The sequence below is a fragment of the Nerophis ophidion genome, linkage group LG13 (assembly GCF_033978795.1).
Source record: "Nerophis ophidion isolate RoL-2023_Sa linkage group LG13, RoL_Noph_v1.0, whole genome shotgun sequence".
In the NCBI taxonomy this organism is placed as follows: Eukaryota; Metazoa; Chordata; class Actinopteri; order Syngnathiformes; family Syngnathidae; genus Nerophis; species Nerophis ophidion.
Genome location: NC_084623.1, coordinates 18,155,746 through 18,176,183, shown reverse-complemented (window position 1 = coordinate 18,176,183; position 20,438 = coordinate 18,155,746). Strand labels below are relative to the sequence as shown.

General features: G+C 40.8%; 1 protein-coding gene across 6 annotated transcripts in view; it reads left to right on the top strand.

The window, feature by feature from the left end:
* The window catches only part of lrp1bb (low density lipoprotein receptor-related protein 1Bb), a 993,888-nt gene that overhangs the window by 206,057 nt on the left and 767,393 nt on the right, over nucleotides 1-20,438 (top strand). For 5 of the 6 annotated variants that reach the window (XM_061918478.1, XM_061918475.1, XM_061918477.1 and 2 more), the window contains exon 2: nucleotides 10,841-10,963. The exons of the other annotated variant lie outside the window; for it this stretch is intronic. In XM_061918478.1, the coding sequence (XP_061774462.1) occupies nucleotides 10,841-10,963 (123 nt within the window). The remainder of the gene's footprint in view (nucleotides 1-10,840; nucleotides 10,964-20,438) is intronic. 6 annotated transcript variants of the gene reach the window in all.

Genomic DNA, 20,438 nt, shown 5'->3' with positions numbered 1-20,438 from the left:
AGATAACCTAGACCAGGGGTGTCAAACCTAAGGCCCGCAGGCCTGATCCGGTTTTATCCGGCCCACGAGATGAGTTGGTTAAATATACCATGAATTGATTAACGTGGACCTGAGTGAAACGAGTTGAAAAACTTGTTCGGGTGTTACCATTTAGTGGTCAATTGTACGGAATATGGACTGTACTGTGCAATCTACTAATAAAAGTTTCAATCAATCAATCACAGCATAAAAATGAGCCCACATTTTGGAATGAAAGAAACAGCTGTCGTAATAGCAATTATTTCTACCTTTTATAGATGATGCTACATATGTAAAGAAATAAATAACCACATGATGTGAGTGCACCAGTCGAGGAAATCGACCAAACTACATAAATAACATCCTGTAATTTGAATTTGATATTATTTTTTTTATTTTAATGGATTGAGAATTAACACCAATAAGTTGACTGATTAAATGGGTTGTACTTGTATAGCGCTTTTCTACCTTCAAGGTACTCGAAGCGCTTTGACACTACTTCCACATTTACCCATTCACACACACATTCACACACTGATGGAGGGAGCTGCCATGCAAGGCGCCAACCAGCACCCATCAGGAGCAAGGGTGAAGTGTCTTGCTCAGGACACAACGGACGTGACGAGGTTGGTACTAGGTGGGATTTGAACCAGGGACCCTCGGGTTGCGCACGGCCACTCTTCCACTGCGCCACGCCGTCCCTTATTAACATTATCACATAATTTATGACCCCCTTAACATGCTTCAAAACTAACCAAATATAACACACACTTAAGGACTGGCAAAAACTGCGATCTAATCGAAAAAACAAACCCCAAAACTCAAAATTGCGCTCTAGCGCCCCCTAGGAAGAAAAGACAGACAAAACCGTCTGTAACTTCCAGTAGGAATGTTGTAGAACCATGAAACAAAAACCACTACGTAGGTCTCAGTTAGACCTATATATCATCCACCCACTGGCTAAAATCAACAGGAAGTTTGCTATTCTCACTTCAATACAAAAGTTGGCTAAAATATGTCGCTTTTTTTCAAACATTATTTCCTCTGAGGCCATTTGTCGTTTCGGCTTCAAATAAGCACAGAAGAGAGATTGAACTCTTCTGATAAAAAGTGGATGAAAGAGTTTAAATTACTACCCCGGTTTGGATTTTATGAGCCCGCAAAGAACCATTGCGCTGCTGCTGTTGTCACAAAATGGCGGTTTCCTGCTCAGACAAAATTGTAGGACTGTCATACACACTTGAAACAAAAACCTCAATGTCGGTCTCACTGAGACCTATATTTCATAGACTGACAACCACCAGCTAAAATCACAGGAAGTTTGCTATTCCCCCTTCAATAGAAAAGCTCCACTCCATTCACAATAGATAGATAGATAGTACTTTATTGATTCCTTCAGGTGAGTTCCTTCAGGAAAATTAAAATTCCAGCAGCAGTGTACAGAGTTGAGATCAATTTAAAAAAAGAGTAAAAAGTAAATAATGTTTTGTTTTTTTAATATTACCATTTTTCTTAAGATGCATATTGAAAGAAATGCATGTTTATTCCTGGATGCCCCGTTACTAAATTGATGCAGATCACCAATAATACAAGTTTGCAATGTCATTGGGATGTTTATATTAAGGAATGTGATTGCTTCTTATATTGTTTTCAACCATAACTTTTTTATTCTTGGACATTCCCACAATAAATGAACACAAGTTCCCTCAGCTGCCCGACACTTCGTACGTAACTTGCACCAATTTTAAACGGCCGAGAAGATGTAAAAAAATAATGTATTCAAGAAATATTCCTTTTATTGTTGAGTTTATTGATTATTAATTGGGCATACCAGCATGTCAAATAAAAAGTAACAACCATGCTGACATTCCAAACTTCTAGTCTTTTTTTCACTCATTTGCTCCTAATCTGTTTCACCATCACAAGCTCTGGATTTTGCATGCCCTTTAATCACTTTTTTTATTCTATTTATTATGTTTCATGACCGTGAGAAGCCATAATGGAAAACGAAATGTGATTAATTGTCCACCCCTACTTGATATTGTGGCCAACTTGCTCCATCTCCTCCCATAAAAGTCTTGCCCTGGCGGTGTTTGGCCTGGTCCATGGGGGGCATCTGCAACTTTCAGCTCAGCTGAAGTTTGAGTGAGAGTGTCAATTTCAGAGCAGGGGGTTCTTTTTTTGGCTGTCGCCATCTCGGTCCATGACGATGTAAAACACGTTTTACTATGGACCATGAACCTGTCACGGTGTTCCAGCAGTTTTCACTTCACAGCGGGCTTTAAGCCTCGGTGGCCCGGGTTGTTTCTGAACTTCCCTAACAAATGTCCTTTCATGTGAGAGGGACATCGTGGGCCTTTTCCCACACCAAAATGGTGACAGTTCTAAATCGTATAGAACAGGGGTCACCAACCTTTTTGAAACCAAGAGCTACTTCTTGGGTACTGATTAATGCGAAGGGCTACCAGTTTGATACACACTTAAATTGCCAGAAAGCGCCAATTTGCTCAATTTACCTTTAATAAATAAATCTATATATATATAAAAAAAATGGGTATTTCTGTCTGTCATTCCGTCGTACATTTTTTTTCCTTTTACGGAAGTTTTTTTGTAGAGAATAAATGATGAAAAAACACTTAATTGAACGGTTTAAAAGAGGAGAAAACACACAAAAAATGAAAATTTAATTTTGAAACATAATTTATCTTCAATTTCGACTCTTTAAAATTCAAAATTCAACCGAAAAAAATTAAGAGAAAAACTAGCTAATTCGAATCTTTTTGAAAAAAATATTTGGAACATCATTAGGAATTTTTCCTGATTTAGATTAATTTTAGAATTTTGATGACATGTTTTAAATAGGTTAAATCCAATCTCCACTTTGTTATAATATATAAAAAAATGGACCAAGCTATATTTCTAACAAAGACAAATCATTATTTCTTCTAGATTTTCCAGAACAAAAATTTTAAAAGAAATTCAACACTTTGAAATAAGATTTAAATTTGATTCTACAGATTTTCTAGATTTGCCAGAATATTTTTAATCATAATAAGTTTGAAGAAATATTTCACAAATATTCTTTGTCGAAAAAACAGAAGCTAAAATGAATAATTAAATTAAAATGAATGTATTATTCTTTACAATAAAAAAAGAAAATACTTGAACATTGATTTAGATTGTCAGGAAAGAAGAGGAAGAAATTTAAAAGGTAAAATGGGATATGTGCTTAAAAATCCTAAAATAATTTTTAAGGTTGTATTTTTTCTCAAAAATTGCCTTTCTGAAAGTTATAAGAAGCAAAGTAAAAAAATAAATGCATTTTTTTAAACAAGTGAAGAACCATCCATCCATCCATTTCCTACCGCTTATTCCCTTTGGGGTTTCGGGGGGCGCTGGTGCCTTTCTCAGCTACAATCAGGCGACCAAGTCTTTAAAATATTTTCGTGGATTTTCAAATTCTATTCGAGTTTTGTCTCTCTTAGAATTAAAAATGTCGAGCAAAGCGAGACCAGCTTGCTAGTAAATAAATACAATTTAAAAAATAGAGGCAGCTCACTGGTAAGTGCTGCTTATTTGAGCTACTTTTAGAACAGGCCAGCGGACTACTCAGCTGGTCCTTACGGGCTACCTGGTGCCCGCGGCCACCGCGTTGGTGACCCCTGGTATAGAATGTACCGTTGTTTATAACGGGCTGCAAAATATGTTCTCAACTTATGCACATCTACAACTCTTTTTCTTTAATCTTGAACCCTGTCAATCATGTTTTTAATGTTGGTGAATGTGAGAAGTAATTATAAATTCAAGACTCTGGACGGGTACCAAGCCTAGGGATGGGTAACAATTGTGGTATTTTTGTAAGTACCAACTGACATTAGTCAATGTCACTGAGTGCCGAGTCCTGTAAAATTAGACAAGACCCTATTTCGATACCTAGGTGGGACCTGATTCGGCACAAGCTCAGGCAAGAGGCGGGGAAAAAAGCACTCAGAGCACACTCAGCCAGACAACATCGATGTATTGTTGCACATTTCCATGCCAACAAAGCAAGCCTGCCTGATAGAAAGCGCTCAAAACTAAGGCCCTGCTTTTCAAGGTAGCACAATTTTTGTGGTGATTTATTTTAAATGTGGTTTGAATTTGTTTTTGGAGCTGTCATTCCACATTCATCAGTATGTAGGGGGCAGTAGAGCGTTTCTTCCTACTTGAATGCCGGATCTGGCTCCTGGTCGGCCAGTTGAAGAGCCCCGCTGTTTTATATATAAATAAATGATAAATGGGTTGTACTTGTATAGCGCTTTTCTACCTTCAAGGTACTCGAAGCGCTTTGACACTACTTCCACATTTACCCATTCACCCACACATTCACATTCACACACTGATGGAGGGAGCTGCCATGCAAGGCGCCAACCAGCACCCATCAGGAGCAAGGGTGAAGTGTCTTACTCAGGACACAACGGACGTGACGAGGTTGGTACTAGATGGGAATTGAACCAGGGACGCTCGGGTTGCGCACGGCCACTCTCCCCCACTGCGCCACGCCGTCCCTATATATATATATATATATATATATATATATATATATATGAAATACTTGAGTTTCAATGAATTCTAGCTATATATATGTATTTTATTGTATATATAAATAAAAGAAATAGTTGAATTTCAGACGGCACCTATCAAATACACAGTAATAAAAATACAGTTGTTCTACTAACTGTAAAAAGCTTACTGGTTATTTAAAAAAAAAAAAACACTATATATATATATATATATATATATATATATATATGAAATATATATGAAATATATATGAAATACTGGAGTTGGTGAATTATACTCGTCCCCTCTTAACCACGCCTCCTCCCCATTCCCACCCCCCACCTCCCGAAATCGGAGGTCTCAAGGTTGGCAAGTATGGGGTGACCCATTCTTTCACAAATGTTGGTAAATCAGTCTCCATGTTTAAGTGCTTGGTTTTATTAACTTGTGGCCGGGCCAAGTGATTAGGACACCCGATTCTCATCATTTGGTCGGGTGGCCAAATACTTTTGGCAATATAATGTACATTAGTTGAAGTGTTGCCGTAACTCTAAAAATGGGGTTGTCAGTTCAGGGAACGTCTTTTATCGAGTAAAACAAAACCACTCGATATGCACTGCTGCAAGGCATTCTAGCCCGTCAAGATTTGGAAGCCAAGGAAACAATTTCTGTTTGCCCGCCCGGAAATATGTGTTTGTTACTGGGAGAATTCGGCACACTTCAAAAGACCGATGTCTTTAATGAGCCCGGATGCTGTGCCAGTGGTGGGTGTCGGGTGACAGGAGTGAAGCTCATGATAATGTGTTGGGCTCACTGCCACTTTGTTCCAACTTTTATGGAAATGGATATTTTCCTTTATCCTTCACTGGAAGAGCTTTTGTTTGTTTCAGCTCTTCCCTTTGTTTGTTTGTTTTTCCTGCCTTCTTCAGCTATTTGAATATAAATAATGTGCCTTTATGTTTTTTTTGTTTTTTTTTCCCCTACTTCAAATACAACGGAATCGGGAGGGGAACCGACGGAGCATACTTCCTCTCACTTATGTATTTTCTAACACCGGCTGTCCAAGGGAGGCTGTCTGGGGAAGATGAAATGAAATAGGAGGCCATTTGGTTGACACATATTTGGCCCGCCAGCTCTCAAGGTGAAGTGGCATAAAAGAAGGCCGAGCATCAATAGGTAAAAGGGCTGCTCTGAGGTCTCTTTCAAGGTTTCCGTCACTAGATAGGGAATGACCCCCGTGCCACGACGCCTGCTTACAATGCTAATCAATTCAGCTTTAAAAGGTGCAGCCGTCACTCCTTGGAAGACTTCAGCAAACTTCCTCCGCCAGCCTCAAACCTGGCAGATGCTCACTGATGCCTTCATGGAGGTTTTAAACAATAATGGAATTGACATCCCAAGATATTGCGGCGCTGTCATTGCGTTCGATGCTCTGCAGATGTTCATTGCATCAAAGTGCCACCGTCGAAAACATGTTGACATGTGTCTGACGACAAAATGACACGTGCGATGGTTGTTCGAGACGTCGCAATATCGCGTGGGCCGAAGTGTATTCAACCACTGTGCTATATCTTGCACTCAGGGACGTGCACATGATTATAGAGGAGCAAGGGCTCAAAGTCAGAAAAGGGCAGGACATTTTTTTTTTGGTCCTTTACACAATATGGAAATTAATGTAAAATTAAATTTGCTAATAGTAAGATAACTACTTAGCTGTGTGTCCTTTGTAGGTAAAAGTGATTGCCATCCATTTTGTGTCAACAATTATTGTCATAATGAGTTAATTCACATTATTATAGGCTTGGAAGACATGAAAAGCAACAAAACACTGGTTTATTATTAGGCTATTTATTGTTAAAGATAAGCACCTTGATATTGAACATTGAACAGTGCAACATGAACTTCGAAAAAAAAATTTAAAATATATACCCAAATGCAAAAAACTTCAATGTGAAAATCTGTCCTTCCCTTAACTTGATGAAAACACCATCAAGTTGTAACTTATGGTCTGTCTCACTGAATGCTCAGACTAAAGGGATTCTGGGTATTTGTTCTCTTTTGTTACGGTGCGGAAGTTCACCCGAAATGTGTTTGTCATTCTTGTTTTTGTGTGGGTTCACAGTGTGGCGCATATTTGTAACAATGCTAAAGTTGTTTAAACGGCCACCCTCAGTGTGACCTGTATGGCTGTTGACCAAGTATTTTTTGCATTCACTTGTGCGTGTGTGTCAAACCCACAAATATTATGTGACACGCGGACGTAACGGCAGGTTGTAGAAAACGCTAAAGGCAGTGCCTTAAATGCACGCCCCCAATATAGTTGTCCAGGTGGAAATCGGTAGAAATTCGGGAGAATGGTTGCCCCGGGAGATTTTCGGGAGGGGCACTGAACTTCGGGAATCTACCGGGAAAATCAGGAGGTTTGGCAAGTATGAGTATTAGCGGTGAATGCGGTGTTACAGCGGCGCCAACGCTGTATTACACCGGGGGGCCAGCTATAATGCTAAATTGATATTGCCTCAAGGGCCAAATTAAATTACACGGCGGGCCACATTCGGCCCGCGGGCCAGAGTTCGACACCCATGCTCTATAGCAGGGGTCGGGAACCTTTTTGGCTGAGAGAGCCAAAAAGCCAAATATTTTAAAATATGTTTCCGTAAGAGCCATACAATATTTTTTTTAACACTGAACCTAACTAAACACATGCATTTTTAAGTAAGACAAACATTTCTAGAGTATAATAGGTCTGTTATTCTTTGTAATAACATTGTTATTATGAAGCTAACTGTAGAGGGGGCGTGGCCTGCAGGCCTGCAGCAACAGGTGCGTAGTTGGCCTACCTGGGCCTTGTTTTCTAATCACCTGTCGCTCTGTTATAAACAGCAGCCAGGCGGAGAGACTGGGTTGGGGCTGGAAATACTATTGCTGGAAACTTATCGAAAAATAAAACAATATTGTAACTCTGAAACAGGCTCTCATGTCGGTGCTTGGGGGTCTGAAGAACCCCCAGGTGGGCAAGCCCCACACTAACCAATAATAAATAAATAACTCCTTACCATTAACGCAACTTCTTGAACAGGTGCGGTAGAAAACGGATGGATGGATTAAACATGCATGAGAATGTTTTATATTATGAACATTTAACACTGTGATTACAAGTGGAATTATTCATTACTTATCGTGTTAAGCAACGTCAGCTCAGATTTATCAAAGAGCCAGATGCAGTCATCAAAAGAGCCACATCTGGCTCTAGAGCCATAGGTTCCCTACCCCTGCTCTATAGGGTTCATATGTTTATAAATCTGACTGTGATGAAGTCAGTGCCTCACCAGCCATGAACCTCACCGCACGTCACAGATAGATAGATAGATAGATAGATAGATGGATGGACGGACGGACGGACGGACGGACGGACGGACGGACGGACGGACGGACGGACGGACAGACAGACAGATAGATAGATAGTACTTTATTGATTCATTCAGGAAAATTAAGATGCTGGTAGACACAGTTAAAAATTCCTTCTTGTAAAAGGTGAAATGATTCCTTGAATATTTACAAGTAGCCCTGATTTAAATAGTAAAATTGCAGATGTATTACATCAGTGGGAAAAAAGGAGAGTGGGATGAATGAAGTGTTTGACCTTTTCTGATCGGTCCCCCGGGTAGTGAATTTGCTGCAGGGTGCCGGGGAAATGAGCGGCAGCACGTTGTAGCACGTATCGGTCCAAACCATTTAAGTGCTGCACACCAAATCTCCCACATGATCCACTCCATTCCCTGATGGCATCAAAACACTTTTGTCGGGGGGGAAAAAAAAAAAATGGCTCAGAATGAAGAGAGGATGTTCGAGCTCTTTTTGGTTAAATGCATAAATAAGTTATTATGTTTTGTTTTCCTCTTGAGTAAAAGTATTTGATATGACATTATTATTTATTTTTTTTTTTTTTGCAAAACCTTGTCTTATTCTTGGGGAACATCAAGCTCAAGCTCTGACAGCTACCGGCGGCAAACATGTCAAGGCTTTGATGGATACTTGCCATAATGAAAGGCCACTATGACTCTTAAGTCGACTGAGCTTTTTTTCCCTGCACTCCCCCAATCCCTCCGTCAAATCAAAGTACGAGAGCAAGGAAGGCAGAGGGATAAAGGAAATTTTGTCGAAACCGCTTTGTAATACTTTACTCAAACGAAGGACGTTGCGTCTTGGTTAGAGGAGCTGTCAAAATCACACTCCCTGCACCGCGTCTGAGTCCGTCGCCTTTTAAAAGCGGTTTAATCCGGGCCAATAAAAATTCATGGTCGTCTGCTCCACTTCACGCCGCACCCCGACTCCACTGATGGACGGCATCGCATTCACGCAATCAAGGCACATTTTTAAAGATGATCCGTAAAACATAATCTATGCAACATTTTGACCAAAGAACCACCATTACATGTTATGTAGACCACATGGAAGTGTTTTACATTTAGAAAAAATTCATAATACTGTATGACCCCTTTAATGTCCCTTATAATCTGGTGCGCCTTTTGTATGAAAACAGACCCGGTCAACGGCAGTGCGCCTTATAATCCGGTGCGCCCTGTGGTCCAGAAAATATGGTACGTAATTAAAAGACTCTAAATTAGGATGCAAGACAATATTTCAACTTGAAATGAAAAAATTGTTCCAGCTCAAAATTGTGTCAAAACCGTTTTCATCTTTGATCTTGTTCAGAAGGTATGCAATAACATTTAAAAAGTTTCCTATGCGTGCGGGACATTGGAAATGCGGCCCTGATCATTTTTAGGATAATAAAAAAAAATATATCGCCAGTATGTTTTAAAATACTGTGGAACCTCAATTTATACGTGACGGGGATCCAATTTTTAAAACATTTCTATCTCAAGTCTCGGTGAAATCCTAATAAAATTAATTGAAACCAATTTATTCCATGGTTGCTTCCTCAAACAACACATTTTTAACATGTAACGTGTCGTTTAAAAAGAAAAACTTTTAGGTTAGGAATATTGTATGAAAAACAATACAATAGAATGTAGTACAAACAACTGCAATAGTTGCATGAAGTTATGTAATATTAATGTATAGCATTTACCTTGGAGAGTGAACTTCTCTCGCTGTTTCACCGTCAAACACACCATCAGCAGCTTCCTTATATGTCAATGGATATATGCTCACCTTTTGGATATCATTATAAAATTCTCGGCTGGCGTTATTTTCTCCTTCTTCTTCCGTATGGTGCAGACGAGGAGTGAGACGCTCCAATAGCTTTGCCAAGTTGGCAACATGTCATGTTTTTGATGATGTTGTTCTTTAATTCAATGAATGTACTCCCCTTCTTCTCAGCAATGTCCTTCATATTCACTTGGGCAGTTTAGCTCGGTTGGTGGAGTGGCCGTGCCAGCAACTAGAGGGTTCCAGGTTCCATCCCCGCTTCCGCCATCCTAATCTCTGCCGTTGTGTCCTTGGGCACCCACACTGGTTTAAATGTAACATAGATATTGGTTTTCACTATGTAAATCGCTTTGAGTCAGTAGAGAAAAAGCGCTATATAAATATAATTCACTTCACTTCACTTTTGTCAGAAAAATTCGGTGTAAATTATCAAATAAAACCTTGTATTACATTGTGTTCCTGACGAGAAGAAAAACGGCTGGAGCTTTCCAAGAAGAATGCTGGACTTCCAGGCGGACGGATGGCAGAATCTGCCCAACTTCCAGAGGAACTCTTTTAAGTGTTTTTACGAAACCTCTTTGATATATTTTATGGGACTTTCTTTGATCTGTTCGGGAACCGAAGGCAATGCTGGTCACGACACACTTCCCTGAGGAAGCAGCTGTGGGAAGGAGGGGGGTGAAAATCAAATAAAGAACCACGAGAACGAACTTGGGGTAGAGCATGGTGCAGGAACTGTACAGGGTGTACAGCGGCCATGCCTCTCCTCGGATCTGAGTATAAATTTAATTCTGTCTCTGTTTGATTCTTTGCCTTTTGGTCTTGTTTAATAGATGTCATCAGTGTTTGAACCTGACATCTTCCCTATTAAAATTGTCGTGCTTGTTAATTCACCAGGGTGATTGGCGGTGTCACCTTCCCTCCCCTGCAACAAAAGGTTGCGGAGCAGGACCGGGTGACGCCGCATCCTCTCCACTCGCCATCATCTTCATACTGTGCTTAAAATGTGACCCACTTTCACTTTTATCATCTCATGCTACATTCTACCTGTCCCCCCCCGACCCCCACCCCCACCACTTCCAAACTCTCTCCTTGTTCCATCCAGAAGCCATCTTATGTGATGTAGGGGAGTTTCACTGTCACGATCAGGAAACCTGCATCCCCGAGGCCTGGCTTTGTGACGGCGAACCCGACTGCCCCGATGCCTCAGATGAAAGTGACAGGACTTGTAAGTCAGTCATTCCATCCATTCTTCACGCCCGATGCCCTGCAACCTTTTTATAGGAACACGTTTACACACGAACCAAAACTGTTTTTCCGTCATCAAATTGCTCGTTTGCCACGCTGGAAGAGGTTTTAAGGGTCTCGCTTGTAATGTTTAGACATATTTGCATTTTCAATCAGCATTTTTAACCTCCTAACATAAACGAGATGGATAAAAATAGTGTCATTTCAATAGTATTTTTCGCACTGTACTTTTCAATCAATAAATCAATCAATGTTTATATACAAACCCAGTTTCCATATGAGTTGGGAAATTGTGTTAGATGTAAATATAAACGGAATACGAAGATTTGCAAACCATTTTCAACCCATATTCAGTTGAATATGCTACAAAGACAACATATTTGATGAAAATGATCAACATTTTTTTTTTTGCAAATAATCATCAACTTTAGAATTTGATGCCAGCAACACATTAAAAAGAAGTTGGGAAAGGTGGCAATAAATACTGATAAAGTTGAGGAATGCTCATCGAACACTTATTTGGTATATCTCACAGGTGTGCAGGCTAATTGGGAACAGGTGGGTATAAAAACAGCTTCCCAGAAAATGCTCAGTCTTTCACAAGAAAAGATGGGGCAAGGTACACCCCTTTGTCCACAACTGCGAGAGCAAATAGTCAAACAGTTTAAGAACAACTTTTCTCCATGCAATTGCAAGAAATTTAAGGATTTCAACATTGACGGTCCATTATATCATCAAAAGGTTCCGAGAATCTGGAGAAATAGCTCCACATAAGCGGCATGAACGGAAACCAACATTGAATGACCGTGACCTTCGATCCCTCAGACGGCATTGTATCAAAAACCAACATCAATCTCTAAAGGATATCACCACACGGGCTCAGGAACACTTCAGAAAACCACTGTCCCTGAATACAGTTTGTCACTACATCTGTAACTGCAAGTTAAAGCTCTACTATGCAAAGCGAAAGCCATTTATCAACAACATCCAGAAACGCTGCCTGCTTCTCTGGGCCCAGGATATTCTAAGATGGACTGATGCTAAGTGGAAAAGTGTTCTGTGGTCTGGCGAGTCCACATTTCAAATTGTTTTTGGAAATATTCAACATCGTGTCATCCGGACCAAAGGGGAATAGAACCATCCAGACTATTATCGGCGCAAAGTTCAAAAGCCAGCATCTGTGATGGTATGGGGGTGCATTACTCACCCCAGTCGGACGTCGATGTGAATGACTATGAGAAACCTTGGAGCGGACCGCATATGTTAGACCCACGTCGAGTAGGTCTAACATAATGTTGTGAAAGTCCAGTCCATAGTGGATTTAAAATAATAGTGAGAGTCCATTCCATAGTGGATCTAACATAATAGTGAGAGTCCAGTCCATAGTGGGGCCTGCAGGAGACCATCCCGAGCGGAGACAGGTCAGCAGCGCAGAGATGTCCCCAACCGATGCACAGACGAGCGGTCCATCCCGGGTCCCGACTCTGGACAGCCAGCACTTCATCCGAGGCCACTGGACCTATGTGTCTCCCCAAGGGAGAGGGGGGAAGAGGAGAACAGAAAAGAAAACGGCAGATCAACTGGTCTAAAAAGGGGGTCTATATAAAAGCTAGAGTATACAAATGAGTTTTAATATGGGACTTAAATGCTTCTACTGAGGAAGCAACTCTAACTGTTACCGGGAGGGCATTCCAAAATACTGGAGCCCGAATATAGGCCTTTTGGTACTCATAATATGCTGAAAACACGCCTATTATTTTTTATTTTATTTCAATAAACATTTAAACAATTGGTTTACTGTTGTTTCCAGGAATGTTGATTCATTGCATGTTTTTGTCTAAGCAGTGAAGTGAAGTGAATTATATTTGTATAGCGCATTTCTCTAGTGACTCAAAGCGCTTTACATTGGGAAATCCAGTATCTACGTTACATTTTTTTCAAACAATTGTGGGTGGCACTGTGAGCAGGTGGGTGAAGTGTCTTGCCCAAGGACACAACAGCAGTGGCTAGAATGGCAGAAGCGGGGATCGAACCTGGAACCATCAAGTTGCTGGCACGGCTATTCCACGCCGCCCCAAGCATATTTGACATTGGTTAAACTAGGGTTGCCTATGACAATTTAAAAATGCATTTAAAACACAGTAACACTTTAGTATGGGGAACATATTTACCATTAATCAGTTGCTTATTAACATGCAATTTAGTAACATATTGGTGCTTAATTAGTCATTATTAAGTACTTATTAATGCCTTATTTTGCATGGCCGTATTATACAATCAGTAAGCCATTAACAAATAGTCTTCCTTTAATAACCTTATAATTATTGCTTATTAGTAACCCTAACCCTAACCCTTATATGTTCCTCTAGTGTCCAAATAACTCTAAATTAAGTCTGTGCTACTTTGATAAGCAACTATTCATCCATCCATTTTCTACCGCTTATTCCCTTTTTGGGGTCGCGGGGGGCGCTGGCGCCTATCTCAGCTACAATCGGGCGGAAGGCCGGGTACACCCTGGACAAGTCACCACCTCATCACAGGGCCAACACAGATAGACAGACAACATTCACACTCACATTCACACACTAGGGCCAATTTAGTGTTGCCAATCAACCTATCCCCAGGTGCATGTCTTTGGAGGTGGGAGGAAGCCGGAGTACCCGGAGGGAACCCACGCATTCACGGGGAGATCATGCAAACTCCACACAGAAAGATCCCGAGCCCGGGATTGAACCCAGGACTGCCGTACCTTCGTATTGTGAGGCAGACGCACTAACCCCTCTTCCACCGTGAAGCCGATAAGCAACTAATTAATGGTTAATATGTTCCCCGTACTAAAATTTTACCTAAAACACTTACTTGTTTCTAGATCAGTGGTTTTCAAACTTTTTGCCACCAAGTATCAATCAATCATTCAATCGAAGTTTGTTTATATAGGCCTTAATCACAAGTGTCTCAACGGTATCCTTGGCTCAGATCCCACATTTGGGCAAGAAAAAACTCAAACCAATGGGATACAATGAGAAACTTTGGAGGGGACCGTAGATGTGAGGACATATGTATGTGTACATACGTATAGTTTTTCTTTACAAAGTTTCATAACTAACTACAGTCATTTGTGCATTTGACAACAGTTTGTTTTGAAAGTTTTATAACATGCAAAGGAAAACGCTTACATGTGCCTTCAGGGTGTGTTTTTAGCCTTTTAATCTGGACATCAGTTAGCCGGAGACATTTTAAAAGAGATTTGCCACGACCGATTGCACCTTTGTTTTTAATTCAAGGTTTAACCAGCCTATCACAAGCATTTGTGTTTCAGTCAGTCAGCATTAGGTTACTTCAAATGTTAAAAAGGGTTTTGGTCTGCTCGTTTGGTGTGCACCCAGGTTTGGATGGTTGCTTTCACTGTATAATGGGAAAAAGCTATCTATATACTTGATTACGTTTTATTTAATCTGTTATCCATTTTCAATACGTCACTTACGATGACTTCGGCAATTTCCATGCCTTCGGGATCTGATGTCGTCATGGGGTAAGTCCTCTGCACTTTGACTGTGCTGTTTGTCAGACAAAAACATATGTTTTTTCTATTTTATGCATTCTAAATTGTCAATAAACGTTAACAAAAGTCAGCTAACAATGGAATCAACAGGAAAACCTCCATTCCACCCACAACGCCCTCTGAATAACCAACCAAGAACCATCAACAATATTCGTTTCTATCTTGTGACCTTGATATTAACCAAGTCTTAGCGTTATTGTTTTTATAAGCGCTAACACAGATGATCTCATTTTAGCTTGCATCGATCTCAGAAAGCGAACTAGCTTATTTTACTATATTGACATATTGAACCTGTGAGCTTTTACTTCACCACTGAGTTGGTGTAAGTCAATTCTAAATCATAAATTATACCCCTTACGTGGATAGTAGAAAATTGTGGCCATAAACCGAGAGGTTGGTAAACATTGACGTCCAACTTAGACCCAAAGAAGACGAGAAAGACATGCGAAGGACACTTATTTTTAGGACACATATTTTGTAACCCTTCTTGTGAATAACGAATACTACTTTATCCAAACGGGAGTATATGAACATCCCGTAAGTCAGCATCCCAATGAGAGCAGATATCGTACAGTAAGTGCTTGTTTTATTAGCAGCACTGCTGCATGATGTTTAATGTTTTACTTAAGCACACAGCTTCTAAAACTGTGTGCTCATCCTCCTTATATTCAGGCTTAAAAATATTACATTCTGGATCATCATTTGTCCCAAAGTAGTCTGTTGCCTTCCCACAAAGTATGCTCTGTTGTTTAAGGGAACTGTGGCCTCACATGCACATCATGGATCACATGACTGCTCATGCTCAATTATATTATTTTGATCATATCTGTTGACTCCGTGCGTCGGTTGAGTTGGGCGAGGTTGGGGGGGCAGGGTGTGGTGGTAGCGGGGGTGTACAATGTAGCCAGGAAGAGTTAGGGATGCATGGGATTCTGGGTATTTGTTCTGTTGTGTTTATGTTGTGTTACAGTGCAGATGTTCTCCCGAAATGTGTTTGTCGTTCTTGTTTGGTGTGGGTTCACTGTGTGGCGCATATTAGTAAGAGTGTTAAAGTTTTTTATATCACAACCCTCAGTGTAACGTGTATGGCTTTGCAGTATGCGTTGCAGTCACGCACGTGTGTTAACAGAAGCAGCGAAATGAATGCGACCGGTCGGGCACGCAGATAGCATGGTGTAAAGGCGGGCGTGATGACATATTGTAGAGGACGTTAAAAGTATTGCCATCGCGGCACGCCCTCAATATTGTAGTCCGGGTGAAAATCGGAGAATGTTAGCCCCGGGTGATTTCCGGGAGAGGCACCAACATCGGGAAACCTCCCGAAATAATCACGGGGGGTCGGTGATTATGCAAATGTGTGTAATAACATCTGCAATCGCCTTTTTTTTGAAAACTTTTTTTTTATTTTCTAGTCCTTTACTCTCAATATCCTCATTCACAAATCTTTCATCCTCGCTCAAATTAATAGGGAAATCGTCGCTTTCTCGGTCGGAATAGCTCTTGCTGCTGGAGGCTCCCATTAAAAACAATGTGCGGACGTGAGTAGCCCTCACCCTTGTGATGTCATCGTCTGCGACTTCCGGTACAGGCAAGGCTTTTTTATTAGCGACCTAAAGTTGCCAACTTTATCGTGGATGTTCTCTACTATATCCGTTCAGCAAAAATATGGCAATATCGCGAAATGATCAAGTATGACACATAGAATGGACCTGCTTTCCCCGTTTAAATACGAAAATCTCATTTCAGTAGGCCTTTAACATACCAGACACGTTCTCAGTTGGATATTTATGCATCATATAACGTACACTTATTCAGCCTGTTGTTCACTATTTTTTATTTATTTTAAGTTGCCTTTCAAATACGACTTATACTCCAGTGCGACTTATATATGTTTTTTTTTTTCCTTATACTCCGGAGCAACTTATACTCCGAAAAATACGGTATGCAGAAATATTTAAATTTGGTCCCCATGAACCAAGTTAACTCTTTTTCCCCGGGGTCCCCAGTAAGACTGATCAGCACAATCCACAGTCCAGAGATTGATGAAGTAGGGAGGGTGGCCCCCACAAGTGATGATCAAAACCTTGGTCCTACTTCCAAATGATAGCCAGTATGTGTGTGCGTCTGTTCATGTGACGACAAACTGAGTGAAAGCTTCTTAATTCCACTTTGCCAAGGGAAGCATACGCTACGTTTTTACTGCAGTAATATTGATGGCTCCAAACCCATTAATGTGATCAGAATAGAGAAGTGCCAGGGAGACACTTACGCCGTAACTAAGATGACTGCTAAAAGGATTTACACATCTATAACTTAACACTCAACAATAATCACATTTCAAGCATATTTTCATGTTTAAACTAATCTGTTTTATGTTGCATTTTTTTTTTGTTGCTGTCTAAATTAATCATGCAATGTGTAAATGCACACATTAGTGATGATTTCTGAGATAATCGGGTGTTCAGGGTCTCAAAATGTGGCTGGCCAGACCCCGACTTGTGCCCCAAAAGGTTTGGCCCACTTCTGGGCTTTATTGATAGGTCAATTTTCCCCATCATGGATACGGAACTTAAAAGCCTACTTAAATGAGATTTTCTTATTTAAACGGGGATAGCAGGTCCATTCTATGTGTCATACTTGATCATATTTTTGTTGAAAGGATTTAATAGAGAACATCGACGTTAAAGTTCGCAACTTTTGGTTGCTAATAAAAAAGCCCTGCCTTTACCGGAAGTAGCAGACGATGACATCACCGGTGTGAGGGCTCCTCACATCCTCACATTGTTTATAATGTGAGCTTCCAGCATCAAGAGCTATTTGGACCGAGAAAGCGACAATTTCCCCATTAATTTGAGCGAGGATGAAAGATTCGTTTTTAAGGATATTGATAGCGACGGACTAAGAAAAAAAAACGGGATTGCATTGGGACAGATTCAGATGTTTTTAGACACATTTACTAGGATAATTCTGGGAAATTCCTTATCTTTCTATTGTGTTGCTAGTGTTTTAGTGAGTTAAATAGTACCTGATAGTCAGAAGGGTGTATCCACGAGTGTCTTGAGGCCAGTATCTGATGGAAGTCGACGGCAGCTGTATGGACGGCACAAGCTCAGCTGATCTGCGGTATGTGGCGACTTTTTACCACAATTTTCTCACCGAAAACTGCTGGTTAACATTTGGTCGGGATCCATGTTGGGCTTGACCGCTCTGATCCATAGGAAAGCTTCACCTCCGGGAATTTTAAACAAGGAATCACCGTGAGCTTCCCGACTCCATCTTTCTACTTTGACTTCTCCGTTATTAATTGAACAAATTGCAAAAGAGTCAGCAACACAGATGTACAAACTACTGTGTAATTGCGCGATGAAAAGAGACGACTTTTAGCCGCAAGTAGTGCTGGCTAATATGTCCCTCCAACCAATAACGTCACAAACATGCGTCATCATACGCGTCATCATTCCGCGACGTTTTCAACAGGAAACTGCGGGAAATTTAAAATTGTAATTTCGTAAACTAAACCGGCCGTATTGGCATGTGTTGCAATATTAATATTTCATCATTGATATATAAACTATCAGACTGCGTGGTCGGTAGTAGTAGGTTTCAGTAGGCCTTTAATGCAATGTGGTTCTGGCTTACAGATGTCATTCCAGATCTGTTTCATCTCCAGCGCTCAAGCCTCTAGCTTCTGCATATTCACCATCCTGCTGGTCCTCATATCCTCAGCCCAGACCTCCTCCAGGTCAAGATGGTATCTGTCCTTGTGATGAGCCAGGTCGCAACCAGGGTGGTGGATTAGTACCAGCCTTGCTCACCCAATGGCCATGCATCCGCACCCTGTGACTTAAGCATCCCACAAACCCACCGTCTGTGAACTTTCTACCAGTTCTCACTACAAAGCTTGCTGGTGCAACTAAGGTGTCACTAGAGTTTTGATAAGCTAGCACTTCTCTTGTGCAGGAAACCCTGAAATCCTTCTGCAAACTGCTATGTGGAAGCTGGATTTTGTTGATCCCGCCATATAGAGCCGCTTCTGTGGGGCTGTGTGGCAAGCCTATCCAGAATACCATGCTAGTGTAAAACTACGCCTTGAACTTGATGCTTAGGACTGACTAGGCTACTTGCGGCAACAACGCTTTAATTTTCTTAATGGTAGAACCTGAGGCTGTTTCTCTGACACTGTAGTCAAAGATGTAACCCAGGATTGCGATTGGCACCTCAGGGATAAGCGTTATGGTCACGGATCAATGTATCTTTATGGTAATTGAACTTTTACTTCTTGAGTGGAAATTTGAAAAATAACAGTTTACTTTATTTGAATTTTATTTTTAATTTAACAACATATTTAATTCCCAGTGAACAGAAATAGAAAAACAGACCAAAAAACATGTTTTTTTTATTTTTTTTTTTAATCTTTTTTAATCTACGGACACTAGGTTTTATTTTCAAAATAAAAGCATAAAAATGACTATGGTACAAGTGTGCCTTTTGTGACTCAGACTAAAATGTCTTCGGAGCCCGACACAATTCTTTTTCAGACATGGCACAATAAGGACTGATATTTACTGTACAGAAATCGAATAACTGACAGATGGGTGAGAACGATTTTTAAATATCCATTCTTACAAAATGTTAATTGTTACAGAATCCTTAAAAAGAAGACTGAAAAGGAAAAACATATTGTATATCTTTTTTCTGCCCCCCCATTATTTATTTTCAGAACACTTATAATTGTGTATTTAATCTGTATTATAGGTTGTATTCTGTCACATGACTTTTGAACGCAAGTAAACGAATCGTTGGACCACCCAAAAAATCAATCAATCAATCACTCAAAGTGTTTTTATATGTCTTTTAATCACGAGTGTCTCAAAAGGCTGTACAGGCGACATCCTCAGCTCAGATACCACATCAAGAGACGACCGGGGGGTGTTGGGGTCATCTTGAGTGCAGACAAGTCAAGAGTGCAGAGACGTCCCCAACTGATGCACAGATGAGAGGTCCACCCTGGGTCCCGACTTTGAACAGCTAGCGCAACATTGGTGGTCACCTAATAACTTATCCACGGAGGAGAGGGGGGCAGAGCAGAACAGAGACGGCAGATAAACTAGTCTAAAAGGGGGATCTATTTAAAGGTTAACATATACAAATTCGTTTTAAGATGGGACTTAAATGTTTCTGCGGAGGTAGAATCTCTAACTGTTACGTTGAGGGCATTCCATAGTACAGGAGTCCGAATATGCAAGGGGCCTTGTTTTTATCATTAAAATCAGATATGACCAATAGACTCCATCCATGTTACTGCGGGGCTGGGGTGGGGTGGGGGGGAGGGTGGGGAAGGGGGGGGGGGGGTGTTAGCAGCTTACTGCAGGATTCGCTTCCCCGGGATGCAAACAGACCACTCCGGACAGGACGTGCAGGTAGGAACATGATTTATTCTTGAAAATCAAAGTACAAAATCAAAAAACAAGCTGAAGGGACAACGTGCCTATCGCACTCGAAGCTAAGGCTACCTCTTAGCATAGGCTAAAGACTAGCAATACTCACGTAACAGGTGCATGTAGCAAACAAAGAAGCCAGACCGACTGACCGGCAAAGGCGACCTTAAATAATGCCTCTGATTAGTGCTCAGGAAACAGGTGAGCGTCCCGAACATCAGTCTGAGACAGGTGGAAATAATAAACAACCATGGTAACTGAAAACAAACTCAAGGGTGCACAAAAACAGGAACTAACAGAAAATAACTAAACATGATGCTGGCCATGGATCATAACACCATCTATACGATGTAGTATATCCCTATACAATATCTTAATAATGGTTTGTCGAGTGAGCCCAAGGATTATCCGTCAGTCACGTTCCCAGATATGTGGAACTTTCTTGTGCTCTAGAC